The following is an 18,539-nucleotide window of genomic DNA, read 5'->3' as shown; positions in this document are numbered from 1 at the left end:
GACGTGCTCAGGGATTTTCTCAACCGGTTTGTGTTTGTCTACTACATCGACGACATTCTGATTTACTCCTCAAACCGAACATTGCCACCATATCCGTCAGGTCCTTCAGCGCTTACTGGAGAACCAACTCTTCATCAAAGCCGAGAAATGTGAATTCCATGTCACCTCCGTACAGTTTCTTGGTTTCATCATTGAGGAGGGTCAGATTCGGAAGGACCCAGAAAAGGTTAAAGCGGTCACCGAATGGCCGGTCCCCTCTAACCGGAAGAAGCTCCAGCAGTTCCTAGGATTTGCAAACTTCTACCGCCGGTTCATTCGGAACTACAGTCAGACGGCTTCACCCCTAACCAGACTCACCTCCTCTTAGGTGTTTTTTTCCTGGTCCCCCGAGGCTGACCGGGCGTTTAATGCCCTCAAGGAGCGATTCACATCAGCCCCCATCCTAGTACAGCCGGATGAAAGCCGCCAGTTCGTGGTCGAGGTGGACGCCTCCGACACTGGAGTAGGAGCAGTATTATCACAACGCTCAACCACTGACTCTAAGCTCCGTCTGTGTGCTTTTTTCTCTCGCCACCTTTCCCCGGCCGAGCGGAACTATGATGTGGGCAACCGGGAGTTACTGGCCGTCAAGCTGGCTCTGGAGGAATGGAGACATTGGTTCGAGGGGTCAGTCCACCCGTTCATTGTGTGGACCGACCACCGAAATCTCGAATACATCCATTCTGCCCGGCGACTGAACTCCCGCCAAGCCCGTTGGGCTCTGTTCTTTGCCCGTTTCAACTTCACCATCACCTACCGCCCAGGAAGTAAGAACATCAAGCCCGACGCCCTCTCTCTGCAGTTTTCCCCAGACGAGGTTGACCCAGCTCTGGACATGATTGTTCCACCTGCCTGTGTCCTAGGGGTTCTCACCTGGGCGATAGAGTCTGCAGTGCGGGAGGCTCAGCAGACCCAGCCAGACCCAGGAGGTGGTCCTCCTGGGCGCCTGTTCGTTCCCCTTTCCGTCCGTTCCCGGGTCCTACAATGGGCTCATGACTCCCGACTCTCGGGCCACCCTGGGATAAGACGTACAATCAACTGGCTCCGGCGCTCCTTCTGGTGGCCATCCTTGGACAATAACACCCGAGCGTACGTCCTAGCCTGTACCACCTGTGCGCGCAGCAAGGCCTCACACAGACCCCCTGTTGGACTATTACGACCTCTGCCTGTTCCCCACAGGCCTTGGTCGCATATGGCATTGGACTTCGTCACCGGATTTCCTCCCTCCGAGAACAACACGGTCATCCTTACCATCGTGGACCGGTTTTCCAAGGCAGCTCACTTTATTCCCCTTCCCAAGCTCCCATCGGCCCACGAGACCGCAGACTTGTTGGTTCAACATGTCTTTAGACTCCACGGCATCCCTATGGATATTGTTTCTGATCGGGGTCCTCAGTTCTCCTCCCAAGTTTGGAAGGCGTTCTGCCGCAGCCTCTGTGCCACTGCTAGCCTCTCCTCCAGCTTTCACCCCCAGACCAATGGGCAGACCGAGAGGCTGAACCAGGAGCTAGAAGCCATGCTCCGGTGTGTAGCGGCGGCACATCCATCTTCCTGGAGTCGTCACTTGGCCTGGATAGAGTACGCACACAACAGCCATACCTCCACGGCAACAGGTCTCTCCCCCTTCGAGGCCTCCATTGGCTACCAACCTCCCCTTCTACCCAGCCAAGAGGTCGAGATTTCCGTCCCGTCAGTCCAAATCAACCATCGCCGATGCAGAAGAGTCTGGAGAGAGACTCGTGCCGCCCTACTTCGTTCTTCCGAACGAAACAAGCGTCTGGCTGATCGCCGCCGCACACCCGCCCCCACCTATCTTCTCGGCCAACAGGTCTGGCTTTCCACCAAAGACATACCCCTACGCACTGAATCCAAGAAGCTCTCTCCCAGATTCATTGGCCCGTTCCCCATTGTCTCCGTTATAAACCCGGTCACGGTCAAGCTCAAGCTCCCGCAATCCATGAGGATCCACCCTGTTTTCCATGTGTCTCTTCTCAAACCCGTTCACTCCAGTCCTCTGAACCCTCCGGCCGAACCCCCTCCACCCCCCCGACTCATCGAAGGCGGTCCGGTTTACACAGTCGACCGTCTCCTGGATGTCCGCCGACGAGGTAGGGGTTACCAATACCTCGTTGATTGGGTGGGGTATGGTGTGGAGGAACGATGCTGGGTTCCTCGCTCCCGGATTATGGATCCAGAGCTACTCCGCACATACCATCGCCTGCACCCCGATAAGCCTGGCGGTTCGCCGGGAGGCTCCCGTTGAGGGGGGGGGGGGGGGGGTACTGTGAGGATTTGTGTCTAGCTCTGCTGTATTTCCCTCAATAGGGTCCTCCTACGAGTCCCGCCCACTGCCACGCCTCTCTCCGTAGGCACAGCTGTGCCTCATCTCCTGTGATCGCCTCCAGCTGACATAAATACTCCTGTCACTCATTCCAGTTGTCAGTCCGTCCGTTTACCTACCTGGTATTCCGACCCGTGAGTAGTCCATTTGTTCACTCTCTGAAGATCCGCTACTAACGATGCATTTCGTTTTTTCAACTTGCCTGCCGTACAGTGTCGAGCCTCGGATTTTCACCTGTACGAGGAAGCCTTCCAGTTAGTTCCTCGGAGTTCAACTGTGTAGTCTTGGCGTTCCTGTGTCGAGCCTCAGGGGTCACACAGACGATCTAGCCTGCCTGCCAGCCGCAGACGCGGACCGGCCACTTCCCGGCTAAGATCCGAGCGGAGCGCGAGGACGCGCCTCCGTACTGACGTTTGACAGTTTTCCTGTCGGCTTCGTCTACCGCTCAGCAGGATTAGCCACTTTCCGGCTTGGAACCGTGCGGAGGCGTGGAGACGCCTCCTATTGACTTTGTCCATTTCCTGTCTTTTACCTTGACAGAGAAATAAATTATCGTGGTTTTGAAATAGAACTCTGCTGTCTGAGTCTGCATTCGGGTCCATGAACACACCACATCATAACAAGAACGAACGCACGACCGATCGCATGATCCCCCTGGCGGAAACAACAGATTTTGCAGCAGGAGAACTCAGCTCTCTGCTTCAATTGACTTACATGTTCACAGAGCTGCTGAAAATACATGTTTTTTTAAAATGTATTTTTCATTCCAACACCACATAAGATTATGATCATATGCCACAACATATTTGATACCTCTGAGCGTGATGGTGCAGCACTGCTACAGTATCATGTACCACTACCATATTATTTTGGGAGCTAATATTTAAGCTGCGTTTTGCAACATGCCTTTTGTCATTAAAAATATGCAGCTATTGTAATAAGTTAGATGAAACTACTGCAATAACTTGCAACTTAAGACATTTTCCTGTCTTCCTTTGTCTGTGGGTTTCTGTTTCTGCTGTAGTTTGATGCCACGTTGGACGTCCTGTCGTCTTTCATCGTCCTCTGGCGCTACAGCAATGCAGCAGCTGTGCTCTCTGCACACAGAGAGTATCTGTGAGTACCAAACAGCGTGCTGAATTCAATGAATGTTCAACGAATATATGTGGTGTGATGCAATTTGTGTTTCTCTTTTGTACCTGCAGTAAGGCAAGAGAGCTGCTGAATTTATTTATGTATCTGCAGTATTCATCCATCTATCTGTCTTTGCATTTCATTTTCTTTTGTCTACGAACACCCACTGATCTTGATTTATATTTTGCAAAGATGCGAATTAAACAACTAAATCTAGGTTTGCAATTTTTTTCTGTCAGAGATGGTATTTATTTTCAGGAATGTGTGATATTTGAATGGTTGTTTTTTTACTGGGAAAGACAAACAGCAAAGGGTGATTTGAAGATGAAGCATTAAGTTGATCTGAGTCCATCAAAGTATCTCTCAGGTTACGCAGAGCCTTGTTCGTCTTACCAAGCACCTCTGCTCCGCTCAGGTGTCTTAGAGGATAGACGGCCGAGCTGCCACTCTCATCCATTTAACACACAAACACACACCTGAATGTGCCAAATCAATAAAACTGCAAAGAGAAAACATTTGTCTTCACTTATTATCATGTACCTAATATGTTACACATAAAAAACACATAACACATGTGCATACTGTACATGTATATACCGCAAAAGCCAAAGTTCATATCCACATCTTATTTGATGTGAACAGACAGACACTAAAGTTTGACAAATCTTCTTTGTTCTCACACTTGTAGAGTAAGGCAAGACTTTAAACTACACTTTAAACCGGTAATACATTAAAAAAACAAGAATGTAGGACTGAGACAGAATGAGATTTTCAGGTTACAGTGTAGCCAACTGAAAGAATAGATAAAGGGTCAGGACCAAATTTACATTTTAAATTGGGTCGAGGCAAATGGATGGAGATTGTCTTGGATGGAGAGTGTATTTGGGCTACATCTGTATTTGGTAGCTATGTTTATTTTTTTTAATGCCGAAGGTGCCAGCGCTTCTGCAAGTTCTTCTTATTGTTACTCAGTGTGTCACAGGAAGTGAGACTGTCAAAAGTCAAGCAATGCAGAGGTGTTAATCTTATTCCATTTGTTAGATCCCGGGGTACTTCTGGCCCGATACGGGGCTACTTACTGACTCAGCTCTCTATTAAAAGATTGTCGAGCTGGTGTTCTGGCGAGGGAACTCGCCTGGCTCCGCTAACTGCCGTTACTCCCAACGTCTACCCTGCTTCCTCCGGTCAGAGCGCGCTCGGCCGAGAGACCAGTCCTGGCCCCGGGCGCTCCCTCCAGTCGCGTCGGTTATGGCAGCTTCCCTCTTATGGATCCGTGCTCTTGGTAAATGCCAGGTTAGGTTTTAACGGCTAGGATTAATTCTTTCTAAAACCGTAAGGGGTTGTTAAGTGGATTCGGTCTCTAGGATAACCTTTCAGAACTCAGTTGTTAGACATACAATGGCTTTAACTTTTTACTGCCACGAGGAACTTTTTACTACTTGAGCAAATGAATGCACTTGAGAAATTTACTTTAAATGCAGATTAGATATTTATTGCAGGTTATATTTGGTTAGTTTGCATGGGTTAAAGCTACAGCTCACATAAAATGTCACTACACTTGATTCGTCACGTTAATTTTCTTCTCTGATTATACTCATTAGTTTTAGTTGCCGAGACGGCTCGGTTGGAGCTGGATGTTCAATGGTGCGATGAAAAGGTTCTTTTGGAGTTGTTAGGAGCGAAGGTCCGGCCGGACCCTCCGTCCTCCTGCTCTGCAGCGGAGTCCGTTCAACAGTCCTCAAAACTCAGTACAAAGTCTTTCTCGGGCTGCTGCGTCTTCTCCGTTGTCCAGATGTTAAGAGTCGAGCAGTGGGGAGAGGAAAACCTCCGTCTTTAAATCTTATTGTCCACGAACAGCGGTCTTCTTTCCGTGAACAGAGACGAAGTCCTCAATACATCAGTTACGATCGTCCGTATCTTCCCTCGGTGCTCTTGGACGGCACCCGTGTTGAAATCCCAGTGTGCTGCCTGCAATTGTCTCCTTTTATATCTCATTCGGGCTTAATCAGCCCCCCTTGTTCAATACATGATCTCATCCCCCCTCCCTCTGGAGAGGGCGTTGGGTTCTTGAACAAGTCCGGACAAGTTCCAGGCTTCCTGCCTCCATGACTCATCTCTTGCAACAGTCTCCTCCACCCACAACATCTGCCTCTGATTTCTGCAAAGTCATTCTGACTATACATTTCTATCTCAGCTCCAGTTACACAGAACATTTGTTAAACACTTATTACAATAGTTAAATTACTCTATGCATTTAAACATTCGTTACATATTGATTAAACATTTCGTTATATAATTCATACACTTTATCTTTTGATTACACTTTATTCTGAGTATATGCTTTGTGCTCTTATATCCTGACTCTCCCTTGAATGTGCTCACATGTTACCGAGGCAGCTCTGAGGGGTCAACTCTTCTTGACACCCCCTTCTTGAGGTCTCAGGCTGCCGCATTGTGCCCCAAGTAATCCTCTAAGAACTCATCGTCGTCCTCGGCGGTGATGATGAGAACGTCGTCCTCCGGCTCTGATTCGTGTTGCCAGCTATCGAGCACCATCAGGCCATCCAGGCCTGGTGGCTGGAAATCCAGGAGGGCGTTGTCATCTTTGGCATCCTTCATCTGCTCGTCCAGGCTTAGTACCAGGGCAAGCACATTCTGGTCCAGAATGCTGTCTGGGGAGAGGGAGGCCGGGGTAGGGACTGGGCTGGTTGATGCTTTGTCCTCGGACTCGCGATAACCCGCTAATCCTTCAGGGATAACCTCCACCAGCTCGCCGCAGTCCTCGTCGTATCCCCACATCCCCATTAGATTTGGTATTATCCCTGCGATCGTTGTCTGGCTACCCACGTCTCGGTGTTCCACACCCGTGATGCTTGCTGCGTCGTTATCCTCTTCTGGAGTTGGTACGGGATACGGCAGGGCGGGCAGGCGTGGTCCAATGACGACGAAACGGCCATCGGTGAGGTGGGTGGTGGACACTCGGATGCCATCAGGGTACGCCCATATTTTTGTATATACTGGGCAGTATATACCATCAGTGTAGAGCAGGACCCCTGGTGGGGTTCTCCCAGCGGAACTCCACACGGGTTTTGCCTTAGCCTCTAATTCCATACAGTCGACCACATTCATTGCAGGCATATAAGGGGTACTTCCTTTGCAGAAGAGGCCGCTGGCTGCTCCTATCGGGAATTGCCCCAGGTAGCACTGGGTGCACCATAGGGCTTGGGTTACCTCCCACAGGTGCCATATTTGCTCCGGGGGGATCCCACAGCAGATATAGCGGGCCTCCGCCTGAATGATGTTGAACACAAAGACTTCATTAATTATTACATTTCAGCACATTTTTTACAAGCCAAGCGTAGCAAGCAGGGGGTGGTCTTATTTTCATTCTTTTTAAGGCGCCCTCTCAGTATTGGAGCGCTTTGTAGAGCGCCTTTCAGCCAGAGAATGCAGCCATGGAGATGCCAACACCATTGGAGGAGGTGTTAGGCCTGGGCTTGTAGGCCCATCCCTTCTCGGAAACAGAGGCTCATACATCATGAGCCAAGCTGCTATCCCGATTGATGATTCAGAACCCGCCCAGTAGATGGCGACAGTTATGCCCCAACCTATGCCCCAAAGAGCAATGGCGCCGATCTTGTGGAGCCAACGCCCTCTTCCTCTTTCTTTCATAGCCATGGTCATGACCACGAGATACGCCAGGGCCGCAAACGCCAGCATGGCCTCGACGATAGCCGAGACCATCTTCAGGGGGTTGTAGAAAACTGCAGCGACGTCGATTCCCATCCAGATGATCACCATTCCGGCCTTTACTAGACCGAAGCGAGTGGAGTCGATGTGGACTCTCCCCAGGAGGTAAGTAGCGAACCAGGACAGGGTAAGCCACGTCGATCCTCGATAGATGTTTTCAATCCCTGTTTTCAGACACCCTACAGCTAGGGCTAGTATTCTTAGCGGCTGATCTATGGACCATTTGCCCATGCAACAGTAGAAGAACCATATGATCTCAAGGACCCAAAAGTCCAGTTCGGTTAATCGAATCACTGGCCTGCATCTGCGTGCTGCGTCGGAGGAGTTCTGGAATGCTTCAGTTATACTCACTCCGAATGTGGTCATGTCTGAAGGTTCAGTGGTTGTGGTGTTGGTGGCGTTGGTCATCTTGGCTTTTTAGGATTATTTGTTCTTACTTCAGTATGAGGCTCTTGGTTGAGGTTCCGGGTCTGCAATGGCTATGGCGCTCCAGTTGTTCACCCTTTATAGGTGGGTGGACTCCTCCCTCCTCCCTGGGAGGAGTCCCTTCTTCACTTCTCCTTTATCCTTCAACTTCCCCTTAAAGCACGAGGCAACAGTGGCTGCTACCCCGCCCTTAATGGCGGCACAGATTATTAGGCCCACGATCACAATTCCAACTATCATCAACAAATAAGGCCAAAGCCAGGAGAACAAACTCCCCATCCAGCCCTTTATGACCGTGAATCCTTCTCCAATCTTCCCTGCCAATTCTTCCACTACGATGGTTGCGGTCCCGACCATGGAGGCACCTGTTAGTTCGATCCAACTGCACTCATGTTCTCGTCGGCCGCTCCCGCAACTCAGCCAGTGTTCTTCTGGCTCGTAACATGTTCCGTTCCCATAGAGGCGGTTAGCCCCTACCCATTCAAATCCTTTGTCTTCTTTACCCTCGCAGAGGCTTTTCCTGAAGGCGTGGCCCTCAGCTAGAAAGACTGTAGGGTCGGTTACTGGGGGAATGATTTGGCCGTTCACGTTCACTCTGTCTTTCATGCGATGGCCCAGGATTAAGTTGGTACAGCTGCTGGTTAGAGGCCCTGACCGTCTCCATTTCTGGTCTTTATCCTTCACCCAGGTTACTTCTTGCACGTGGGTTTCATATTCTGCTCCATAGTGGGTCTGGCAATGGTCTTTCCATCCCGGCACAGTCTCACAATGTCCCCCGGCCAGGCTGATGTTGCAGGTCGTGTTTCCTCGGTTGCATTCCATCTTCCAGGGCCGCGAGCCTATATATGGTTCTGGTCGGCTCCAAACCCCAGGCCAGATGTCTCTTTCTTTCGAGTATACTGTGGCCAGGTACTGATACTTCACCCAGTAGTTTGTGGTTTGAGTTAGACATGGCACCACCCATTCTAACACTTCATCCTTCTGTAGGCCCCACCAGGTTGAGCTGTCGTCCCTGGTGTGGGCCTCTTTCCATGCCTGCAGGGTTCCTTTGATCGTCTGGTTCGTCTTCAGGCCTGTGCAGTCATATAGCCACGTTCCCCAAGCCCGGTACCACTCTTGCCAGAGTGTGCATCTCGGGGAGGCGCCGTCGGCTAGATACTCTGTTCCATTCAGAGTGTTGAACATTTTGGTGGTCACACAAGTGTCAATTTTTTGGAAATCCCCTCTTGGGGCTGTCATTAAATCCTCGGGTTTCGGCAACTTTTGTACATACATGTCGGTCGTCCTTGGTCCCAAAAGGCCGTGGCTGGCTCTGGAGTATCCCACCGTGAAGGCCCCTTTGAAATGCGTTAGCTGGGTTATCCATATCCATGGCAGGGTATTGTTGAGCCAGCCCTCGTGCCGGGCATTAGGTTGGGGTAGATAGATGTACTTATGAGCCTGATACTGTGGTTTGTTAACCGGAGTTATTACGAAGTAATTCTGACCTTCGCAATAAAAGAACACATTCCAGAAGCACTTATCTAGGAGAGGGAGCTTGTTTGTTTTACAATGCTTCGTCCATTTCCTGCTCCTATTTCTCCGAAGACTGTCACTCGACTTGAATCGTGGCGGCGGCGGCTGCCCTTCTCTGTCCTCTTGAGCCGCCGTAGGTTGTACTTCCTCTTCTTCCTCCTGCGTGACATTCACGGCTCGGCTGGAGTTGTTCTGCTGGTAGTTGGTGGTGTTCCCTAGTGTGGTGTTACCTAGTGGCCTCACTTTAACTTTAACCCGCCGTGGTTTACGTCGCGGTTGTGTGGCCTCACAGGTGAGATTGTAGTGTCCCCAGAACATACCTTCTGCCGGTAAAATCACCAAACACGTATCATTGCGGTGGCTCGCTGCATAGGTTACCTCGGGTTTCCAGTATCCCTCGTTCCCTTGCTCTGCCCATGAGACACATGCCCATGAACAGTACCAGCCTGGGACACCGTTGTCGGGGTAGATCCAATTACACTGTGCCCTTTTTTCTTCTTCTGCTTTCTTCATCATTACCGTAATCTTCATCTCCGCTCCCAGCGTAGATACTTCATCTATCCTCCATGTCGAATTCTCTATTATTTTCTGGAATTCGCCCGCCCAATCTGTTTCTTCACCCGTGTCGTTGATTTTCTGTTCCCAGATAGTCATCCACGCGATGATGGCAGCTGTCAGATTCGGTGTCGTCCCACCCCCTTCTTGGACTTGACCGGTTGCATTAGACCCAACCTCAAGGTCCAACCAGGGCGAGGTGCTCTTCTGTCCAGCGAGTTGGGAGAGAACGATCGTTCCAGAGTCGACCGTCCAGCATATCTGGTCGAACTTCTTTGTGGTAGTGTAGGACACCCTTACATGAGTGAGGGCCCATGGGATACTACCATAGTAGTACAGTATAGCCAGGACGATGCACAGTCCTGTTAGTACTGATACTACTTTAGCCATTAAGCAAATCCATAGTCGTTTTCCATTCCGTGGTCGTTCACTTGATCGGTCCAGTCGCTTGCCGGGGCGTTTTAATGATACGGGGGTAAAGGTTGAGGATCGCCTAAATTCTTGAACCCTCCCATGTAGAAGTGGAAGATCCATGGTCCCGGATTCTGCAGTGTGATGGCCGGTATCACAGCCGGAAGTGGAGCGGGACAGCCGGAGCTGAGGCGCGGGGGAGAGTCAGGATCGAACTGAACAATCTTGCCCTTCAGGAGCTGATGATATAGAACCGATGGGTGTTGGCCAATGCAGAAGTCCAGCCCCCTCCACACCCATGTGTAATAGGTGACGACCAACGAGGAGGGGCGTGGGAGGGGTCCAATGCAATCACCGTCCCGACCAGAATGTAACCCAAGCCATGCGTACGCCACCCTGTCCTCCGGGCTGACAAGGTTCCGGACTTGAGCGAGAGCTGCGTATAATGGCTGGCCGTCGTCCATCTGGAGCTCCGTCACCTTAGCCCACATATCTGAGCGATTCACCTGTGCGTGCATCCAACTCCGCGATCTGGTAGGAGGCAAATCCCTCATGCGTAGGCCCGGGTCCGGGTTCGGTGGACCGAGGCTTGGCAGGCGGTAACTCACCGTACGCAACGGCATGTCTTGGTTCTCAATTACACAGCGCTCGCTGTTTTTCACGTGGAGCGCAATGCGGCGCTCCATGACCGGGCTGGTGGTCCAGATCATATTCTCACCCAGCCAAAGATCAATATATTCGTCTTGCAAATAATCAGCATAGTTAGGACCCCACCGCAACTTCAGCAGTATACCCTTTACAGTGATGAAAGCGGTATTCAGGATCCAGGGGGACATGTCAGGACAACTGAGGACTGGCTGCATCAGCCATTGATGGGTCCACCGGACCATGGCTCTGTCATACTGGAGTTCCCATCCATTGCGAAAATTAGTCATTAAATCCACCTTCCCGGGTACAGTCAGGTCCGGGGAGCGCTCATATTCGCCATTACTGCAGAAATAAGCGCCGGATCCACAGAGTCCTTTTCGGTACGCAAAATCTCGTAGGGGTCTGTCCAAATAGACTCTTTCGTTTGGCAATTGCAGATATGGCCTTTGACGTGTTCGGAGAGTCCGAGAGACTCTATTAAATTTCCGCCCTTCTTTATTTGTTTGGGTTGGCAGCGACATGTCGACAATCAAGTTCCGTTTTTCTAGCAACTATGCCTCTTAAGCGCTGCTACTGCGAGGCTTTCCACCCCGCTGCAGTTTGCGAAATGACTTCCGTGCCCAAGCGGTTAAACCTTTTGCATCTGCGCGTGGGTTTGGAGGAGGCACCGCCTCATCCGCTCTGGTCAGCTCCACCCCCATGGAGTATACACCGGCGAATGGAACCATCACGGTTCTCAGCGTCACCATGACACGCATTGTGCGGGCCTCCCATGTAGGCGTTGCCGCTCTGGCCGCCCAAGAGCCCGGTAGTTGCATAACACCTTCTCTCCGCCACCCCTCTGGGGTGACCGTGAAAATCTTACTTTTTTCCTTTGTCCTGGCACCTGTGTGGCGGAAGGCGTCCAGATCCGTGATGTTATACCAGAGATTCGTGCCTCGAGCACCAGCCTCTGTTGGCACCGGGGCAAGCTCACGTATTGGCACATCTGGATCACAATACACATCTTCGATTAACAGGCGCCAGGTTGTAAGTTCCCAGGGCCCCAGCCAACCTTCTCGCGTTGCCATTTCTAAGCGGCAATCGGGTAAGTTTGCTGCAGTGGCTGCGTACCCTGGGGCATCAGGGCTGCGAAAGACCCTGAAGGCCGCTGGGATCTGTACGGAAGCCAGGGGCGGGTAGGTAACTTCGGCCTGAGCTGGGCTGTATGGCCAGTTCCTTTGCACCAACTCCCTCCAAGATCCCCTGGGGACAGCAATCCGGTTTCCACTTGCTTCTTGTGGGTCGCCGTTGAGTGAGCTCATAGATGGTGCCGAGGGTTCCCCAGTCTCCTCATCGTGAGATATGTTCACAGGAGCGGCAGCACCCTCACCTTCCCATGAGGCGGGTGCCAGGGTTTGTATGGGCTGAAGAAACTTTCTCACCTGCCATCCCTCGGCTGCTCCAGCTTGCACCAGCAGTCCATTCTGCTGGAGTACGGAGCAAGACGCACAGAGGTGCAGCCTGTGTCCATCCCATTGGCAGACACAGTCCTTAAGGTTCAGCTGCGTCCCACGTAGATCCTACTGGATGACGAAGAGCAACCTTGGTGCCATCTCTATACGACATAAACCGCATACATATGCATCCAAAACCTTCACTGGTTTGTGGGTCATACGGTTAAATTCTTTTCTTCTTCCTCTGACCCGGTGTGGTTTCTTGTTTCCGGGTCCCTGCCATGTGAGATCTAGGGTGGTCGGCTGCAGGCAGACCACACAATCATTCTTGATTTCTCTCCATGTCAATACTTCTTTCTCCTCTGAGAGAAAGCCTTTCTTTGCATATTCTAACTTCTTCAGGGCTCTTCCTGCCCAGAGCCCCGTAGTACTCCTTCTCATGTTAACCACCCCTTTGACATTGGCCACTCTGACAAAGGGTGGTAAAGCTTGTATGTTAGTGGCCATTCTTGAGTTCCAGGTTTTCTCCTAGTACGGAACTGGCTTCAGCTGCCCTACTCCTTGGATTCCTTTTTTCTTGAGTTGAACAGTATTACTGTCCAATATCTTGACAACTATGTCTGATTTATCGTACTTGGCTTTGACTGCAGAGTTAGAAGCACCGACCTGAGCCCTGATCCAGACGCGCTGTCCTACTCGAAGTAGCACCTTGTGCTCAAGCTTGGGCTCTTTATCTTCTGAGCCCCGCCCCACTTCCTGTGATGTGAAGGGGCGGCGCATCAGCTCCTCCGCAGGGGAGGGCCTGTCACTTCGGTAGCGGTCGTTCAGGGCCTTGGCGATTTCCAGGGTCTTAGTGCTCCATTCTCTTGAGTTGGCATTTTTCCCAATCCAACTTTTCACCAAGCCAATGGTCCGTTCCACCACCCCGTTGGCTTGGGGGGTGTATGGGGGAGAGTAGATCCTCATTACCCCATGCTGTTGGCACCACTGGTCCACTTTTGCGTTGCGAAAATGCGTTCCGTTGTCAGTCCTGAGCTCTTTAGGCAACCCTAAGTAGCCACAGACTTGGTCCAGCATGCTAACAACACTGTTGCCATTAGCTTTTCGTACTGCTTTTGTGGTTACATACCCTGACATGGAGTCCACTAGCACCAACAGGTACTTTTCTCCACTTTTACCCGGTACCCCTAAGGGTCCTGCCACATCCATGCAGATAGAACCCCAGGGTACGTACTTTTAATGGTGAGTCCTCCCACTCTTTGTCCTCTCCTTCCTGCGTTGTATCGACCACACAACTCACAGTCTTGAAGGATTCTGCGGACTTCTTTTTCAGGAATCCAGAGTCGCTGCTTTTCCAGTTCCCTTCGCGTTGGAACGGTGCCTGCATGTCCAAGTGCTCCATGCACTGCTTGCACCACCTCCTTCACATTCTCTTCTGGGACTACCCGTCCTTTGGGCAAATCTTCCCACTTCTCGATCCCAACAAAGACAATTTGTCTCATCTGGACGAAACAATCCACTTCTTCGTTTCCTTGCCAATGAGTTCCTGCTCGCGTGTGGGCCCTCTGGTGCACCACTTCGAGCTCCATTGTTAGCCGCAATTCGGCTATTTTTCTCCATAGGTTTTCGTGAGCTACTTTCTTGTTTTTAGCACTCTCAAAACCATTTTCTTCCCATATGGACAGGTCTTCGTTAAGGGCCTGAGCACAGTAATAACTATCAGTTATGACTCTAGCTCTTTTCACCTTTCTTCGCTCCAACTCGAGCAAACCTTCCAGTATCGCTGTCACCTCCCCGGTCTGGGCACTGCCGGGGACTTGGCCTCGTTGTCTGAAGCGCTCCTTCTCCTTGTGCTTGAGAATGAAGCCCCAGTAGGCTTTCTCGTCTTGTCCTTTTCTCGAGCCGTCTGTGTATAGAGTCCACTCTAACGGTTCGGATGGCTTCTCGACCTGTGTCGTCTTTTTCTTACTCACGGGTTGTGCAGGGCCGATTTCGAGGTCTGGGTCCAGCAGGATGTCTTCCCAACGTCCCCACCTCGCGTTCGTCGCCTTCGTGCTCTCTACCGTGGCTTTTCTTAGGAATCGATGGACCTGGCTTTGCGTGAGGACCCTGATGCCCTGCCCTTGAGCAAGGTCTTTCAGGGTGCTCCAATACCTTGCCAGAACTGCCAACTCCTTCTCTTCTGCTGGATATTTCTTTTCCACGGAGGACAGGGTGTAGCTCCACAAAGTGACTATTCCCCCGCCCTCGTTGCACACTTTTACCACTGCGTCGTCGTCGTTGCAACTGACCTCTGCCACCAGCTTCGTTGTAAGGCTTCGTGGCTCCAGCCGCAAAGCTTCTTTAATGGTTGTCCGCAGGTTTTCCAAACTGTTTTGATCCGTTGCGGCCCATTCCCACTTCTTGTGGGCGTCTTCTGGCTTTTCTTTCTCAGTTTTACATACAGTGGTCTTGCATACTTCTGGTAGCTAGGGACATGGTCCCTAACGTAGTTGCAGAGTCCCAGCACCTTCTGTAGTTCGTTCAGCGAGGTTGGCGGGTCGATCTGCTCCACTTTTTCCCGGAATCCGTCTGAGAGTCCCAGGTCGTTGGAGACCTGGAACCCCAGGTAGTTCACTTGGAATCGTCCAAATTGGCATTTTTTCAGATTCAATTTCAAGCCTGCCGCTGTTAGTCGTTCTGTGACTTTTCTCAATTTTTGCAGATGTTCTTCTTCGGTGTCATCTGCAATGAATACATCATCAATGTAGATTGTTGTCTCTAGGCCGTCAAGTATGTCCATTACGGCCGACTGGAAAACATTCGGAGAGTTTTTGTAGCCTTGCGGTAGCCGTTCCCAGACGTACGCTTTACCTTTGTGGGTGAACGCTGTCTTGCCTTGGGAGGCTTTGGCTAGCCTCAACGAGAAAAATCCGTTTGCCAGATCGATGCAGGATTTGTACCTCTTTAGTCTCAGTGTTTTCAGCGTCCCTTGGGGGTTGATCAGGCTGGCTCGGTTGGCGACAGTCCTGCGGTTGAGGGCCTTGAAGTTGATAACAGGTCTCCATCCTCCTCCCGATGACTCAGGCTTTTTGACTGCCTGTATTGGGCTGTTTGTGATGGGATTTGGCTCCTCGCGCACCACTCCTAGTTCGCTGAGCTCTGTGACTATCAGGTCCATTTCTGCAACTGCCCCTGGATTCAGGGGGTATTGGCGGACGGGCGGGTGTACACCCCCTTCTATGGTGTGGGTGTACTTCGCACCCATGTCTCCACAGTCATTTTTGAATCTAGCCACTCCGGCTTTGGAAAGTATGTCCTCTAGCGTTTCTTTTCCCTCCGGGGAAAGGTCGCTGTCTTCGATTTGTTGCTTGGTCACTTCTGGAATGTTCACTGGTTTGTACCACTCCGGTGATAACGATCCCATCTGGATTAGTTTTGCCCCGAGGATTCTGAGTCGCTGTTGTATTGGGGTGCGATTTCCTGGGCTGCTATGCAGCTCTTTTAGGTCTGTTATTGTCATTAAATTGTAGGGTCCTAGAGCCCATACAACTCCTTTCCAGACGCCAAATGGAATCTTTTTGATGGTTCCGTCGGCTAGTTGAACAGTCAGGTGTCCTTTTGTTTCAAGGCATTTGCGGGTCATCGACACTTCGGCACCTGTATCTACCTGATAGGGGATTCCATCCACATCGGTGTATATGTCGTCCCCCACCCAATAGGCATGATCCACTGTGACCCGCGCCCGCTTAGCCATTACTTTCTCTGCCCTTCGCTCCCAGCTTCCATGCGGGAGACACGAAGGGCCTGTTTCTGCTCTGTTGTCAGTTTGTTGTAATCCTCTGAAGAGAGGAAACTGCTCTTGTTGGCTGGTGGGGGCCGTGGCCCCTCCTGTTGTTGATCCGGCGGGGTCCTGTGGTAAACGCCCTGCCTCTGGATTCCTTCTTGCCTCTGAGCACCCTGCTCCCTTTGGTTGCCTTGCGGACCCCTCTGGGCTCCTGGCTCTCGCTGGTAGCCTTGGTAGCCTTGTGGACCCCTCTGGAATCCGGGCTCACGCTGGTAGCCTTGGTAGCCTTGCGGACCCCTCTGGAATCCTCCTGGCTGCCTTCTTGGTGTCTGTGAAGGGCCAGGTCCCTCGGTGGGCCTCGCGTTGTCATACGAGGGCCTGGGAGCCGGCGGCTTCGGCTGGTTTCCTTTTTCTCTTTTGTCTTCCAAGTGTTTTTTCTTCAAATCCCACTTTCTTACTGTTTCTTGGATTTGCTCTGTGGTACTTTTGTTGATGTTTAGGGTCACGAAATCGATGTCATTCATCAGGCCCTTTGTCAGCTTCCTAAGGGCTTGCACACTTCTTTCTGGCGGAATCGCCTGTCGCAAGGCGTACCACGCCTGGGTGAGAGTTTGCCCTTTTTCTAAGCTTTTTCTTGCCTTGTCGATGTGTGATTCCTCGTCTTCGCAGTCTTCCAGCACTAATCTTCGGTAATGCTGTTCCGCGGTTTCTTCGGGACCCATCGGTTGGTCCGTCACATGGGCCAGCCACAATCGTTTCGCCTCATCGTTTGTGGAGCTGGCTTTTACCATAAGCCATTTCTGCGTCAGATATTCTTGCACTGATTCTTTTGGGTCTCGGTTGGCCACCATCGCCTTGATCTTTTTGAACTCACCAAAGCTCTGGGTAGAAGCCTGCATCTTTGTTATGCAGTCATTTTCTTCAGCGGTGGTGAGGCAGCTGCTTCGTGCGAGGCCCTGACCTTGAGGTGTCTGTTCGTCTTCGCTGTCCGAGATGTCTTGCCTCAGCGCTTTTTCTTCCTCCGTTGCCAGCTTGTAGGCTGCTTTCTTCAGGCGTCGCAACATGACGTCGTACACGATTGCCACAAAGCCCGTGCGAAAGTTACCCGTCAGCTCCACGGCTTTTGCGAGGGAGCCGTAGGTCGGGGTCATCAGAAAATTCGCCCATTCTCCTTTTGTTGCGTAGACCATTGTTCCTTTCATTCCCTCGAGGTCGTGCATCCATATTTCTGGAACATCATAACTTGTTTGATCGACCTCTGGAACATAGGCTTTTCTTCCGTCTTTGGTGGTCATGGGCCCGTATTGTTCGTCTCTGGCGAGTTTCTGCGAAGCCGTGTACACTGAAAGAAGGGGCAGCGCGTTCTTCTTGCCTTTTCTGCTCCCCCTCTTCAGGTCTGTCAGTCCTCCCGGAGGCTCGTACTCGATTGAAGTCAGGCTTGGCACCGTGTTTTCTTCGTCTGAACTTAAAACGTTGGGCGCCACGTGTTAGATCCCGGGGTACTTCTGGCCCGATACGGGGCTACTTACTGACTCAGCTCTCTATTAAAAGATTGTCGAGCTGGTGTTCTGGCGAGGGAACTCGCCTGGCTCCGCTAACTGCCGTTACTCCCAACGTCTACCCTGCTTCCTCCGGTCAGAGCGCGCTCGGCCGAGAGACCAGTCCTGGCCCCGGGCGCTCCCTCCAGTCGCGTCGGTTATGGCAGCTTCCCTCTTATGGATCCGTGCTCTTGGTAAATGCCAGGTTAGGTTTTAACGGCTAGGATTAATTCTTTCTAAAACCGTAAGGGGTTGTTAAGTGGATTCGGTCTCTAGGATAACCTTTCAGAACTCAGTTGTTAGACATACAATGGCTTTAACTTTTTACTGCCACGAGGAACTTTTTACTACTTGAGCAAATGAATGCACTTGAGAAATTTACTTTAAATGCAGATTAGATATTTATTGCAGGTTATATTTGGTTAGTTTGCATGGGTTAAAGCTACAGCTCACATAAAATGTCACTACACTTGATTCGTCACGTTAATTTTCTTCTCTGATTATACTCATTAGTTTTAGTTGCCGAGACGGCTCGGTTGGAGCTGGATGTTCAATGGTGCGATGAAAAGGTTCTTTTGGAGTTGTTAGGAGCGAAGGTCCGGCCGGACCCTCCATCCTCCTGCTCTGCAGCGGAGTCCGTTCAACAGTCCTCAAAACTCAGTACAAAGTCTTTCTCGGGCTGCTGCGTCTTCTCCGTTGTCCAGATGTTAAGAGTCGAGCAGTGGGGAGAGGAAAACCTCCGTCTTTAACCTTATTGTCCACGAACAGCGGTCTTCTTTCCGTGAACAGAGACGAAGTCCTCAATACATCAGTTACGATCGTCCGTATCTTCCCTCTGTGCTCTTGGACGGCACCCGTGTTGAAATCCCAGTGTGCTGCCTGCAATTGTCTCCTTTTATATCTCATTCGGGCTTAATCAGCCCCCCTTGTTCAATACATGATCTCATCCCCCCTCCCTCTGGAGAGGGCGTTGGGTTCTT

The 18,539-nt window shown here is 51.2% G+C and overlaps 1 protein-coding gene across 1 annotated transcript in view; it reads left to right on the top strand.

Moving 5' to 3' along the window:
- Positions 1-18,539, top strand: part of tmem163a (transmembrane protein 163a) — a gene marked incomplete at both ends in the record, with an annotated part of 91,286 nt that overhangs the window by 62,976 nt on the left and 9,771 nt on the right. The window contains one exon of the mRNA XM_079277118.1: positions 3,405-3,496. Within this exon, the coding sequence (XP_079133244.1) occupies positions 3,405-3,496 (92 nt within the window). The remainder of the gene's footprint in view (positions 1-3,404; positions 3,497-18,539) is intronic.

The sequence above is a fragment of the Melanostigma gelatinosum genome, assembly GCF_949748355.1.
Source record: "Melanostigma gelatinosum genome assembly, chromosome: 10".
Taxonomy (NCBI): Eukaryota; Metazoa; Chordata; class Actinopteri; order Perciformes; family Zoarcidae; genus Melanostigma; species Melanostigma gelatinosum.
The sequence above is the reverse complement of the archived record's forward strand: the minus strand, read 5'-3'. Positions and strand labels throughout refer to the sequence as shown.